The 15,878-nt window shown below is 33.8% G+C and overlaps 1 protein-coding gene across 2 annotated transcripts in view; it reads right to left on the bottom strand.

The window, feature by feature from the left end:
* The window catches only part of LOC129217217 (centrosomal protein of 89 kDa-like), a 47,744-nt gene that overhangs the window by 9,212 nt on the left and 22,654 nt on the right, over positions 1-15,878 (bottom strand). For both annotated transcript variants that reach the window (XM_054851490.1, XM_054851491.1), the window contains 2 exons: positions 9,960-10,001; positions 2,191-2,280 (listed from right to left, as the gene is read on the bottom strand). In XM_054851490.1, the coding sequence (XP_054707465.1) occupies positions 2,191-2,280; positions 9,960-10,001 (132 nt within the window). The remainder of the gene's footprint in view (positions 1-2,190; positions 2,281-9,959; positions 10,002-15,878) is intronic.

The following is a 15,878-nucleotide window of genomic DNA, read 5'->3' as shown; positions in this document are numbered from 1 at the left end:
TCTAATCGGGAAGTCCAATTTTCTATCACTTTTTGCAGCAATAGGAGCTGCATGTGCAGTGGCGCCGACTCCATGGGGCCTGAGGGGGCCCGAGCCCCCTCAAAAATATTTTTGAGGGGGCAGAGCCCCCCCAATAAATCAAAAAAAGTATTAGTTATATTATGTTTTCTAAACTCATAAATTAATCTTTTATTTTCCTTGTTTGAAGATAGTTTACCTTGTAAAATACATTCAGTAATGAGTTAAAACAAATAATTATTACGGTAGTAAGCAGGTTAACTGAAAAGGATTAGTGTGAATAATGACGGTGTTATAGTGCTGCAAGCACACTTAAAATTTGTCCCAGTGCGCGAACTTACGGGTCAAATCTGTTGCCGGTGGGCAGCGCTGCGGCGAGCTCATCTAAGTGCTGCTGATCTGGAAAAAATATATGAGGGTTTGATTTGTATATTAAATGGGAGGCGTGATAGTTTTGAGTACTTTTGGGAATTGTGTTTAAAAGAAAAATCTTCACAAAATGATGATCCTTCGCTTCCTCGTTATCGACGTATACCAAAGTATGAAAACAACAAAGTCAGCTCACCGCATGCTTTCAAAATCCCAAAGGCACTTTACATTGAGGTTTGTGAAATGGTGCAATCTTGCATTATTGGGCGGTTTACATCAACTGGACTCGCACAGATCATTGCAGTTGAACAAGAGTGCTTGCTTTTATTAAACAGAGGTGAAACAAATTTTGAAAAATCAATTGAGTTTTCAAAAATAACCTAGACATTGAGAGACTGCGTTTACACTTGAATATGTTAGCCAGTATAACTAATGAAAAAACTGGTCTTAAAGAAAAACATGCGTAAATTAAATTACCTTTTTACGAAAATACTGTGCGTGTTTGTATTTATTTTTTCCTTTTTTTCAAAGCCAAAAAATATGTCAGACTTGTCGAGTTTTTGGGGTTCTAATGTTGATTATATGACTTTAAAATACTTTAAAAAAACTTTAAAACTCACTATTTTTCATCTCAAATTTAGAAAATTTACCCCGGTTCCCCCCTTCCCCATTTTTTTAAAAGTCGGCGTCTCTGGGAGTGCCTTTCCATTCAAGTCAAGTGTCCTTCCTACCTTATAATATCAGTGCTTAGCTACCGCACTGCACGGCTCCCCATAAAATAGAACAAAAAAATCTCTTACTAAGACAAGTGATATGATTTAACAGTAGAACCAGAAAATTTGTAAACCAATTTTTAGATTCTTTTACTTCGAAAACGCCGTGTCACATACTGTTTATTTGTTAAAATTACACCCACTAGAAAATATGGCATTTTCAAGGTACAAAAATCTGACCTTTTTGGGGTGAGGGACCTCCGAGGGATTACATGACACCCTAAACCCCCGGTGATGTCCGGCCCCCCCAATAATTTTTGCAAGTCGGCGCCCCTGTGCATGTGAGTGATATGTGGCGAATGTTCTTGTCCAAGGCGTCAATCGTCTGTGGCTTATCGGTGTAGACCTGAGACTTTACACAGCCCCACAAAAAATAGTCCAGCGTAGTTAAATTGCATGATCTCACAGGCTAATTCACGGGTCCATTAAGCGAAATTATTCATTTACTGAAAGTTTCTTTCAATAAATCAATTGTGACACGCGCTGTGTGGTGTGTTGCACCGTCCTGTTGTCTATTCATGATGAAATGGCAAACCAAACTAAACACAAAACAAGTGACAGTAATCAAAATGGCCCACAGATCAAACAGTGTTCCCGACTTAAAGTTCTATACCTCTAAAAAACACCCTTTAAATGTGATAAATGATTTACTCTTCAAACTGAAGAGTAAGTGTTGAAATAACTAGTTGGAAAGTGGTAAAACAAACAGAAACATTGCCAAATGCTGAATACTAGCAATATTACTAACACTTAGTGATGCTCCTTTTTTTTTCTTTTCAATATTGATATGGCAAGCCATTCAAGTTTTTACTATTATGCTTTGTAGTGAATTTATCATATCAAAATACTAAATTTGTATAAATGACAAACCAGAAAATAGTCAGCAAAACATAGGGTATATAACTAAGTTCTGTACAGAAGCAGTATTAACTCCTCACACATGAAATTTTGTTCTTTTAACAGTAGAAGAGAAATGTAGCATTAATAAATACTTTTAAGCTAGTTTATAAATGTATAACTAAGGACTCACTGTAACATGTTCTTCTAATCTCCCAAGATTTAGACTGTAGTTGACAATGGTAGTCTGCATCATTTTCTGCTGATGATCTTGGTAGGATGCCTAAAAATTGATTTTCAATAAGTTAAAGTGGAATTTAGTGTAAAACTTTTCTTTTTAATATGTAATGGTGAAATGAAATTTTATTCTTATTATTTAGATATTTAAAATGTTGGTCATACTAAAGTCATTTTGTTTTCTTTTTGTTTTTAATGCTGAGGGCTGTCATAATGAATTTTTTATGACTTCTTTTGCATCAGAATTTTCATATGTTATTTCTGCATCTTATTTTGATCATTTTGCAGTTGGTAGTATGCATCTTGAATTAAAGATTGCGAAAAAATTAGTTGTTCAAGTTAAACACAGACATGCTGTATATGTATGTAGAGCATTTTTTCCAATTAGAATCAGGATAATTCAAATTATTGTATACTTTGAAAAAATGTTTGTGCCTCTTAACTTTTCTATTGCTACTTAAGTTACAGTTGTGTTTAACCTAAATCTTTTTATATTATGCTGATTATAGGTAGTTATTTTTAAATTAATGTGATGTCTGATCAAAGGAATATAAAAACATTTCGTAAGTTCCAAAATCCAAATTTTAGAAAAAAAATGACCAAAGAAATAAGCTGTAAGTGATAAAATTGAGAACACCAAAGTAAAAAATTGCAAAAACATAGTATACATATATTTTCCATCTTGGAAAGTCATTCAAGACGAGAAAAGTTTCAAGTTTCAGATGCAAAATTGCAGTAACATAGATCTCTAAGCCTTAAGACTGCTTGAGCATCTGAGGAGATATGAAAAAACGTAATTATTGTCAGTTTCGCTTTGCTTCATACCATGAATAGAACCCAAGATCTTGTAAATCAAGTAAAATTATAAAAATGAAACAAACGTCATCATTTAAATGATTTAAAGAGGAAATTATTGTACTGAATATGTATGCCACAGAAGCCCACTTTGCCCTACTGCGCTGCAGTCTCGGGTTCTATTCCCAGGTTGGGCATGGTTGACTCAGCTGTTTATCCCTTCAGCGGGTCGATAAAATGAGTACCAAGCATACTTGGGAAACAAACACTGGGGGTTCCGCTTTAGGCTGACCACTTAATAGTACGCAAGCCCGGTCGAAAAATGGGGGGGTCATTTGACCCCCCGGGGATCTTATTGTAAGCCACAGTATAGCTGGTAAAAAACAGTTCAAGCACCATCCATACATTTTGGGTGGTGACTACACTGGTAGCAGGAAGTTACACATCGGAAGAGGGTGTTTTAGAATAAAAAGATTTTTTATGGCATATAGTTAATTTTAAAGGAAATCAATTAAAAGTCATTTTTTAAAACTTTTTGCCGTACAAAAAAAGTGAGTCAGGAGAGGTCCAATAGTTTTGGTTTTCTAATTATTTTACGGACTTTTTCAGTGATTTTACCACATTAGCATATTTTCTTTTCTTTTTATATATAATTTCATTTTTTTTTTCAATGCCATACCAAATTATTGGTACGGGGGTGAATATATGGGTGTGTCAACCCCTCCTTTCAGAACGAGGGTTGCAGGTCATTTGAAAATGTACGGCATTAGTTGAGAAATATTCTTAAATATTAAAAATAAATTTTAAAAATAATGCCATCTAAAAATTATGGTCCATGATAATGTTTTTAAAAAAATGTTAACTTCAGAATAACAATTAGTTTTTTTGAATACAGGCTGGAATATATTACTTTTCTCTACAATTGCCGTTTAAAATGAGTGATACAACAATAAAATAATTAATTTTAAACAATTAGGTTAAATTGATAAAAAAATTAAACTCAGTGTGGTTGACTGAAGGAGTAAATTGATAATATTATACTGTTTTTGAGCTTACCTGAGGTTAAAAAGGAAAATAATAATAATGCTGTACATTTTTTAGTAAAGTTTTAATCGTAGCCGATGTGTTTTCAATGATTTTTTATGGGTATTTTTTTGTCATAAATTTCTGTATGGCATTAACATTATTTTATTAACAGTATGTAGTTCTTATGAAAAAGTCGAATGCCGTACATTTTACGTGGGACTTCAGTGTAAATTGCAATATTCAATTCAAAATCCAACCGATGCTAAGACGTCACGGCTAGAAGTCGCGAAGATCGTTTTCTTTTTCTCCCGACCAAGCGTAAATCATGAGGAAAAAAACAGTTGCATATTTTGGAGGGTTTTTTTTTCTGAAGAGGGCGAAATCTTTTGTACTATAAGGCACTTAAGTTTTAAAACAGAAATTTTCATACTTCTTATAGGATGGTTTTAGGAAACGTTACAGGCCGAAAAATGTCCAAAATAAAGGTATTTTTCAAAAATATTAAAATTTAATTTTAAACACTCGGATATGAAAAATATTTCTGTGACTCAATTAGCCCTCGGTCGATGACGTAAAAAATGCTAAAATTTGTCAAAAATCACACAAAACCATAAATAACATCTTTTTCAAATAAATTAGCAAAAATCAGGCTCCAAAGTGCACATTTACGGCAAAAGTTTCTTCTGTGTACCAAATGTTATTTTCCTAGGCCTTGCCGTTTTCCCTATGTACCAAATGTTATCTTTCTAGGCCTTACAGTTTTCCCTGGATGTGCGCAATAAATACATACAGACACACACAAACTTTTTATTTCATTATATGTATAGATTCAAAATTTTCAATTTATTCAATTAAATTTTAAATAAATATTCTAAATGTAAATAATTATTGTTATGATTCGTATACTTACTGGATTTTAATTTCAATGTAATAATCTGTGTCATGCAATATGAGAATTGAAATAAATACACCGCTGTTCGTCCTTTTAGGTGTAAAATATATAATTATTATACCAACAATTTATGCATTTTTAAAACACTATACTTTTATTAATATAAGAAAAAGACAATTTCATTCAAAAACAGTTTCATATCCTTCAATAAATTTTGAATAAAAATACTGATGTAAGGCATTATTCGCAATATTGTCCCTGTAAATACTCGTATATACGACATGACAAAAAAATTAAATAATGCAAGCATTTGAATTGAATTTTGCAAACACCGTACTGAATCAACTTATCTGCAGTATTCTATTAAGTGATTGATTTATATGATTAATAAAAAAGGTCAAAAGTAATGTTTTTACTGAGTAGGTACTTTTTTTTCAGGTGGCATTTGTTTTTTATTGAATTTTATTATCACGAATAAAAAAAATATATTTGCCATTCAAAAATATTTGACCGTATTTCCCCATCCTCGAGAGTAATTTATATTTTTTTTTTGGTCATTTATTCCGTTAATAATTTACGGCATTATATCAAATCATATTTTAGAATCTTAAAAAAATATGATGGATCAAATGATCAGCAACCCTCAGCCTGAATGGAGGGGTTGATACCCTCATATTTTCACCTCCGTACCAATAAATTGGTACGGCATTGAAAAAAAAAGAAAGCATATACGAAAAGGAAAGGAAATATGCTCATGCCGTACATGGTAAAATCACCGAAAAAGTCCGTAAAATAATTAGAAAACCAAAAATTTTGTGCCTTTCCTGACCCTTTTTTTTTACGGCAAAAAGTTAAAATTACTTTTAATTGATTATCTTTATACAGTAGACCTCGTTTTACGCAGGTTTATTTTACGCGGTTTAAGATTTGACATTTTTATCTTATTTTACGCAGATGAGTTTCAGTTTTACGTGAATGCGGCAATGCAAACAGATAAAATTTTCCCCTCTTTCAAAATCCAAACTCCTAAATATTGCAGATTATATGTAATAAACTGCGTTTTGGCGTGCTAATAATCGAGCTTGGGCCACTGGAGACATTTTATGCGATTGGTTAAAGAGCTCTTTCCAGAAGTAAAGATATTAAACTCACACCATTCAGAACTCACTGGAAGAAGAGCTTTTAGGAGTGACAAAAGATTCCAAAACCAACGAGGATACCGACACCTGTGGCACACAATCAAAAACGTTCACATTGACAATTTTGAACCATTCCTAGATACTAGAAATGATCTTTTTGATTTGTTAGTGAGGGAAGATTTTATCATGGAAATGATGCAAGTGATCCTGGATGCGTTAATGCCCTGCAAAGAATTACAGAGAAAAATTCTTAATGATTGCCAAAAGTATCATGGCCAGAGGTATTTAGGTTTTCTTTACGCATGTTGTACATAAAAATCGATATAGTGCACATTAAACTCATTAGACAATTGGCCATCACTAGAATGAAGAATTTTTTTATGTACGGAACCTAACCCCTATTTTAACATTACTATTAGTCTCAAATTATGCAGTTTCGATTTACGCTGCATTTTTGTGGAACGTAACCCCCGCATAAAACGAGGGTCTACTATAATTAACTATATGCCTTACAAAATCTTTTTACCCTAAAATACCCTTTCCAGATGCGTCACTTCTTGCTTCCGGTGTCGTCACATGTATCACCCAAAATGTACGGCATTATATCAAATCATATTGTTATTTTTAGAAGTTTTAGAATCTTAAAGAATTATGATGGATCAAATGACCTGCAACCTTCAGCCTGAAAGGAGGGGTTGGCAACCCCATATTTTCACCCCTGTATCAATAAATTAGTACGGCACTGAAAATAAATGAAATTATACTTAAAAAGAAGAAAAAAATATTATAATGCGGTACAGGGTGAAATCACTGAAAAAGTGCCATAAAATAATTGGAAAACCAAAACTTTTTAGCCTTTCCTACCCTTTTTTTGTACGGCAAAAAGTTAAAAATGACTTTTGATTGATCATCTTTGAAACTAACTATATGCTGTACAAAACTTTTTATCCTAAAATACCCTTTCCCGATGTGTAGCTTCCTGCTATCAGTGTAGTCATATGTACCACCCAAAATGTACGGCATGGTGCTTGAACTCTTTTTTATGAGCTACACTACGGTTTACAACAAGATTCCCGGTGGGTCAAATTTACCCCCCGTTTTTTGACCTGGCTTGTGTACTACAGTGCTGGTAAAAAAATTGCATCACCCTTGCATTTTCACAACAATGGGATATGTGAGAAGTTTTGATCGACCGATTAATGATGAATGTATGTGAAATTCTGCAAAACTTATGGAATAAACACTCAACAATCCGATAATTGTTTACTTAATTCATGGAAATGCATGGCCAAAACTGTAACAAGTACAATGTGAAGTGCACCCACGTTGCCAAGTGGACTACGAAAAGTAAGTTGAGGTTTTAATTGTAGCACTCTTTCAGCTCAAAAATAAACAAAAGTAACATGGAAATGTTTGAACATCATAAAATATAACCTAATATTTTGTTGGTCTGCCTCTAGCTTTAATGACAGCTTGACATCTACGGGGCATTGAACAGATACGTGATTGAATGTATTCTTTACTGAGTTCATGGTGCCAGACAGGAATTATTGATTCCCAGATTCTTGCAAGTGATGTTGGCTTATGTTTCATCACTTCTACACCCATTCTATTCCAACAATTTTCCATCCAATTTAGATCGGGGCTGTTTCCAGGCCAAGACAAACTGCTGACCCCATGCTCATTTTTCCATTTCTGAACCTGCGTGTGAATTTAGAGAAAAAAAAATTAACTCTAATTTGAATTCCGAAACTTTGAATTCAAATCATGTTTTTCGCAATCACGAGTTGCGACAAGACTCTACTGGTTAGAGTTATTGTTTCTAGAAATGGCTCCCTCGCCCAAGCATGTCCCTCCCCCTGGGTGCTTACGTGTATATAGTTGTGTGTGTAGGCTTACGTGTGTGCACATAGGCGTGCGTATGTGTGTAAAGGCGACTGTGTATGCGCATGCGTGTGTAGGACATGGACGCCACCGCCCAGCAAAAGTGGATTCCGGGGGACAGTGCTCAGGACCAGCTGCGCCGCCGCCAGTGGACGGTGGTGCTGCAGGCCTGGTCCAAGCTGAAAAAGGAACCGGAACATCAAGGACTGTCAAGTGAGAACAATAAGCAATCGTGATTGCTCAAAAAATACTTAACCTCATGTCAATTTAAGTTTAATGGCAGGATCAAGTTTTTTAAATTGTTACTTACCAGTTTTGCATTATGGCATGGAGCAGAATCATCCTGGAAAATAACGTTTGGAACTGAAGTAAAGTGATCCCGGATAGTAGGAAGCAATTTCTCCTCCAAAATGCCAATATACACCTGAGCGTTTACTGTTTCTTGCACAAAGTGAAGCTCACCTATTCCTTGATCAGAAATACATCCCCAAATCATCTGGGATACGGGATGCTTGACTGTGTGTGAATGCAGGCGAGATGATATTCCTCTCCTTTGCAGGCGTCTAACCTGTGTGCTGTCTGCTGGACCCATGCAGATTGAATTCGGACTCATCCAAAAACTCAACTGATTTCTATTGATTGACAGTCCACCCTTGGTGAGCTTTTGCCCAGTATAGACAGTTTCCTCATTTTTTTTGTCAACAATGGCTTTTTTCGTGGTCGAGGTGCCACCAAACCTGCACCACACAGTCGTTTTCGTACAGTTGAGGTGGATGTGTGAACACCTGATTCGTTTTCCCATGCTGTTTTAATAGTACAGTAAAATTAGTCCAAAAAATGGCCAAATCCAAATATCCAAAAAAAAGAAAGTTTAAACCTGTTGCAAATTACTTCTTACCCTACCAGCAATGAGGGGTAAAAAGTCCCAGCAGTTTGTGCGTCGGGTTTAGAGGGAAAGGGGGGGGGGGGGGGGGAATAAGTCCTAACTTTGGACCACAGTTACGACCAAGTCTCTCTCTGATGTGCTTCCGGTGCTCTTTAGCTTATTCAGTAGTCAAACAACAGTCGATTGCTAACAGTTTATCCCTTTTGTTATGGAACCTGACGGCAATCCTTCCTTGTCCAATGCAATGGCAACACTCTTCCTTTGTGGTATCAGTTGAATGTATTCGACATACTGCAACTCATAAGTCCAGATCGTAAATGAATGCGTCGAACATTCAACTGGATTTCTTTTATACAGTTAGAAGGATGATGCAATCTTACTCAATAGCTTGTGTCTTGTACCGATGCCAATTCGTGTTATATGATGCAAGAACCGTTAAATATTTCATAATTACTTATAAATGCTAAAAATACTTGAATTTCGCAGGTGATGCAATTTTTTTTACCACCACTGTAGAACCAGAACATCTGCTTTGCACCCTAGAGTCCCTGGTCAGGAAAACTAAGTAGGGCACAGTAGGCCATGGCAGTCACGGGCTGTAGTGCCACAGGGTTTGGGTTTGGTTTTTTTTATGTTTGCCACAAAGTTGTGCATGTAATAGTTTTCATGTATTTTTCAAACTGCTAATATATTAGTCTGAATAAAGAAATTGAGAGAGTAGGGAAATAAAAAACAAAACGATACATACTGATATGTAAAGTATAGTAGTTTCTAGTTAAATATTTTGCAATTAAATTTGACCATTTACTTCTCCCAAACAATTTTTTTTTTTTTTTTGAATACTGAATAATTTATTTTTATTTTGCATTTTTTTAACATTAAATTCCTAAGAGTTAACTACAGTATAACTTCGATTTAACGATTATCAAGGGACTAGAAAGAGTTATTGTTAAATCAAGAGGATGGTTAAATCGAGGAGGAGAGACATTCAATGCATTCAAATCCAGACCAGTGAAATATATCATTAAATTGAGGAAATTGTCATATCGGGTATTGTTAAATCAAAGTTATACTGTATTTCAAAAAAGTAGCATTTAACTTACCTTATTCAATAAAATATCCCTTTCATTTACAACATTTTCTGCCTGAAAAGAGAAAAGGATACAAGTTTTTCAGCAAAGAACATATGTGAAAATAATAAGCAACTTAAAATATTAGACATCCTAGTATTAGATAATTGACTGGGTTCCCGTTTTTTGATCACAAAACTTTTTAAGTACAGTGTATGCCGGTTAATTGAATCAGTGGTTAATTTGATCAACCGCTTAAAAGAATCAAATTGTCAAAAACAGAATAAAATCCAGCTGTATTGAAATAGCCGCCTTATTGAATCAGCCGCTTTATGGGATTAAAACTGTTTATAACAAATGTGACTCCTATAAGCGGCAGTGACTGTATTTTTTAAGTACCTCATTAAAAATATTTAAGAATTAAAAAAATAATAATCATTTTTACTTCCTTTTACAAAAAAGGAAGTATTGAATTCGCGAAAAAATTCTCTCAAAAATTGACCTTTATTTCCATTTTACTCACCCCCGAATGAATATTGAGTTTTTTTTTCAACTCGACCACATGTGGATAAGTGCCTAAGAACGTATAGACACGCGAAATATCCATAATGATGATTCAGGAGTTAATTACAATGAATTTTCTCGTGACGTAAGTATGTATGTGTGTGTGGATGTGGGTATGTATGTCGCATAACCAGGGGTCTGTCCAGGATTTTTCACAGTGTCCGTTTTTTGTGAAAAATCAAATAATTTTGTGAAAAATGAATTAATTTTGTAAAAAATCAAATTATTTCGCAAAAAAAAAATGTTTAAAACGAAATTTTAGAATTTAGAGATGGCACAAACTACATCAATTAAAGTTTAAGTGTTTTCCTCTATGTCGAGAATATCATTCTGGAGTGTTTTTTATATCGTTCTGGACATTTAGTGAGGGGGAGGGGCATCGCTCTCTCAAGTATCAACATTTATCTACCATTCTACATTATGTTAAATTATACTAGAAACATTTCTGTACAGTATTTAAAATATTTGTTACAAAAAAAAATAAATAAAATAAAATTCAGACAAGGGTTCAGCATTTTTAACTTTTTGACCCAAGAGACAAGACTTAAAAAGCACAGAATTTCGTTTAAAACTTATAAATTCCGTGATTTTAACAAAAATAAAAAGATATTTTAATTGTTTACCTCTTAACAAAGCGTAATAAACATCAAAAATTCAAAAAATCGGATTCCCATAGCGGATGCAAAGAGATCGCATTTCTCAAAGTGAAGGCATCAAATGTATAAAAAACGGCTTGTAAGAGAAATATTTTTGATAAAATTATTTTAAAATTGCATTTTAGAGTCCTATGATAAACATTTCCTTAATATCTGTGGACACAGTCGAAGCAAAAAAAAAAACTAGTATGTTGTGGCCATTACGAAACTTTCTTATATATATATATATATATATATATATATATATATATATATATATATATATATATATATATATATATATATATATATATATTCTGATCCCTCCCCATGCTTGACGAGGAAGCAATATTCCCAACAAAAACAAAATTACACATGCAAAAACTTGACGACCATCCCAATGTCTGAATTATTGCAAAAGCAAAGCAAAGAGCGAAAATTGAAAGTTATTTTAAAAGCCTTGCTTGAATTAATTACAAATGTTTTATTTGTTAACAAACATAAGATGACAACAGTTAAAAATTTTAAATCATTGAGATAATATTTCCGATCATTTCCATACAATTAAAATCACGAGAAATACGCAGACGGCAATCTATTACGATTTATCTTTCTTATTGTTGCATTAATAAAACTATTTTTTATTCGCAAAAAAAAAAAAAAAAAATCAACACCTCTTGGAGTGATTGGAGTCAAAATTGAACCAAAGCCTGTTTACGTATGGATTCACATATATTCCAAATTTCAACCAGAACGTAGCATTACTTCTTGAGATAGGGCACTCACAATGGAAAAAAAGAATGGGCGATTGCACTACCCCCTTTTTAGCTGTTGACTCCAAAATAAAATCAGCTCTTATACCCACTAAGGGCTACTTGTCAAAAATTTTTTGTTTGATTCCGTTCGTTATTTCTTGAGATACAGCTGTCACAATTGACAACAAAAAAGTTCTATAACTCAACCCCCGTTTGAGCTATTGACACCAAAATTGAATCAGCACCTGCTCCTGTTAGGGGCAACATATGGACCAAATTTTGTTTGATTCCGCTAGTTACTTGCTGAGGAATAGCAAGCACGCGTAACTCAAAAAACGTCCCATTGCTCCACCCCCCTTGGAGGAATTCGCGCCAAAAACCAATGGGCACAAGTTCACATAGGGGCACATATGTGTACCAAATTTCGTTCGATTTCATGCGGTAGTTTTTGCTGTAGAGGGGCCACAAAAAACTGGTCACACACAGACGTGACACACATACACACACACACACACACAAACAGACAGACATTTTCCAAAAATAGTCGAAATGGACTCAGCACACCTCAAAATGTTCGAATCCGTCAAAATTCGGAATTTGAAAATTTGCACGAATCCAATACTTTCTTCTATATATTAGATATAGACGAAAGTAAAAATTAAACCATCTATATCTATCTTCATAAAAGAAAATTGAATTTTGCTTTAGAAACTTGAAATGAGAGTTCTAACAAAAATAAAAAGACTTATTTGCATCCTAATAAAGTGAAGTTAGCTTGAAAAAAGAACAAAATATAATTCTCATATCGGATGTTAAAAGATTGCATTTTTCAAAGTGTAGACATCTAAAGAACAAAAAAAAAAAAAAAAAAAAAAACGGTAATTAAAAGAGTTTATTTAAAGTTAATCATCTTTGTTAGCATCGAAAAATCAAAACGCATATAATTTTCTCCCAAAATAACAGTTAAACATCGCACTGCACCCGCACCTTAAAAACGCAAATATTGACAAGCTGATAAAATGAGGAGAATTTTTTCTAATCAAGTCATTATAAAGGTTCAATGCCAGACTCTAAGTGGTGATAATTTTGAAGTTGGTAACCATATCTGAAGTGATCATATTTTCCCCCTACCCTTACTCTCCTTTTGCAGTTTTAAGTTCATTTCGCAGATATATATTATTATTGTTCATTAAATCATGAGCGGGAGAAAAGTGCTTACCAACGCCTTTTCAGAAAAGTTTACAACTACACCGCTGCTAATTAGCTGTGATAAAACAAACAACAAGCATTATATTTATTTGGCAGTAGCAATTATTTATCGTTTGCAGGAGCATCACAAGAGTGCCGTTTTTTTTTTCTTTTGCAAAATTAGACGATTTTGTATCAGCTGATCCCTCTAATTTGACTTCAGAAAAGGTTCCAAAAATTATCAGTTTATACACAGAAATATGCGTTACTTTGCTTTCACATTTGCTCTTTCAATAAACAATTTGTGAAAGATCCGATCTTGTTTATCAGAATTTTGTGAAGGGTCCGTTTTGGTTGATCGGGATTTTGTGAAAGGTCCGTTTTGGTTGATCGTGATTTTGTGAAAGGTCCGTTTTGGTTGATTGGGATTTTGTGAAGGGTCCGCTAACGGACCCAAATATACTCTGGCCAGACCCCTGATAACTCAAGAATGGTAAGAAAGTTGAAATTAGGTATATAGACTCGTTTCATCGGTAGAGAGATGTCTTGGCCAGAATAGCTTCAAAATACAAAATTAAAAATGAAGAAATAATAAAATTACAAATTTACTCAAAACTCAAACATCCAATTAATGTAACTTTGAATTTTTGACTAACACAGGGTTATAATCATATAAAAAGTTAATTCACTTTTTTTCACACTAAACCACTTTCTATTAAGGGTTTGCTTACTTCTTAAATAATAATTCAAATAATCCTACTCTCTATGAAGTCGATTTTAAAGTCAAAAGAAGGGTGCTCACTGCTCAAGTGTAGCATATTATCAGCAAAAAAGAAGCCAAATGACCTCACTTTCAACAAGATCCTGACAGCTAATTCCAACATCGAAGAAGGTTTTCTGTACTTTTTGGTCATGTGATCCTTAGGGTGGTTCAAAAATACACGTAAAAAAAAAAAAAGCTTCTACCAGATAACAGGACACCCCTCAATATTTTTAGACTTGTGGATAGTAATGTACTAAGAGGATTTTAGTTTCCTATTTTAACTGAAAGAGGGTGTTCAAAACCCTTCCCCAAACATCATAAGTATGAGGATGGGGGTTAAAAAAAGACATTGAACTGAAAAAAAAAAAAATGCTACATATTATAATACACACGAGTAATATGCAGTTACATTGCAATAAAATCATTATTTACAAAAAAAAAAAAAAAACAGCTACGGAAATCAAATGTTTCTAAATTTGTGACATTTTCTATGCTGCAGCTAATGTGAAATTAAGGGGTCATTGAGCACCCTCTTAAGATGTGAGTAAGAAGCTAAAACTTTTACAGCATAATGATATTGGTAAGTCTAAAAAAAAATAGTGGGTGTCCTGAACTCTAGCTAAAAAATTTTTTTTGAACCACCTTAGTGATCCTTGTCAATCTAAAGCAGTTTCTCAACCTTTTTTGAAGCACTGACCGATAAGAATCTCAAAAGACTTCACAGACTGGTAGGTTTTTTTTCTTTTTTCACATGAAAAGTTAAAGTGAAAAACATTAAAAAACTGGATGCAATATAACAACAGCCTGGTTATAACATGTAGTTCATCCTTAGCCCTGGTTTGAGGGCAATAAATTATTGCTTATTAAAATGACTGAATTAAAAAAAAAAATGATTATGCAAGTTAATTGTCAATTTTTTACTGCAATTGACTTACAACTAAATTTGAATGTAAATACAGTGAAACCTGTGTATAACAATATTGTCTATAACAATAAATCTGTCTATAACGATATTTGTCTTGGTCCCAGAAAATTTTCAGCATGAATAATCGATCTGTCTATCACGATAACCTGTCTATAACGATATTTTTTTAGGTCCCAACTGTATCGTTGTAGACAGGTTTTACTGCATAACTATTTTGTGATCATTATAAGCATGCAGTTGAACCTTTGAGAAAAAATTCAATTATGAAAAGTATTCACAAAATTCACATCAAAAAATTTTATAAAATGCTTCAATTTTATTTATTATTTACTAGCTTTTATTCCAGTTTGTATTTTATTAATTCATAATTTTGTTTATTTATTCATTGTTTTAACACATGCAAGGGGTGGGGGGTGGGGGGGAGAAGGGACACCTGTTGGACTGGGCCTGAGCCTGAAGGGTGCCCAATATTTTCAAAACTAGGGGTGAAATATAGGGGTAAACAAATGGAAGATAGCCTGGAAAAGTTGACAGGGCCCACTGTGCACGCTCCTGAATGCAGGTAAGAATCTCTAAGGACCAGGTATTTCCTACCGTGGACTGGTGCCAGTATGCAGGACCAGTGATCGAGAATCACTGATCTAAAAGATGAAAAGATGTAGAAAGAGAACAAAACTTGGTCCTTTGTGTTGAGTCAATTTTTCAAATGCATTCATATACATATGAAGAGTTCAAAAATGAAAAATATGTAATTAGAGAATCTCATGGATGCATACAATATTGACTTAAATTTTAAAAAATTCTTGACCAGGGAGCCTGAAAGATTGGGTCAGAAGTAAAAACCACTTTTTAAAAAATTCAGTGCTTTTTTCACGGGAAATACAATTGGTTCTGTGTTTAGCGATGGTCTATTTAACGACTTTCTCTATTTAAAGACAGCTTCTTATGGTCCTGTATGCTCCTCTGTAGTTTTAAAAGCATTCTATTTAAGGACGCATTCACTTTAGAACAAATTTTTGTGGTCCCTTGAAAGTTGTTAAATAAAGAGCCAACTGTACAACTACCCCTCATCATTTTAGTGATATTTAATCATGTACATGATATCTCATGTAAACTATTAAT

Source organism: Uloborus diversus, chromosome 2 (assembly GCF_026930045.1).
Source record: "Uloborus diversus isolate 005 chromosome 2, Udiv.v.3.1, whole genome shotgun sequence".
NCBI lineage: Eukaryota > Metazoa > Arthropoda > Arachnida > Araneae > Uloboridae > Uloborus > Uloborus diversus.
The sequence above is the reverse complement of the archived record's forward strand: the minus strand, read 5'-3'. Positions and strand labels throughout refer to the sequence as shown.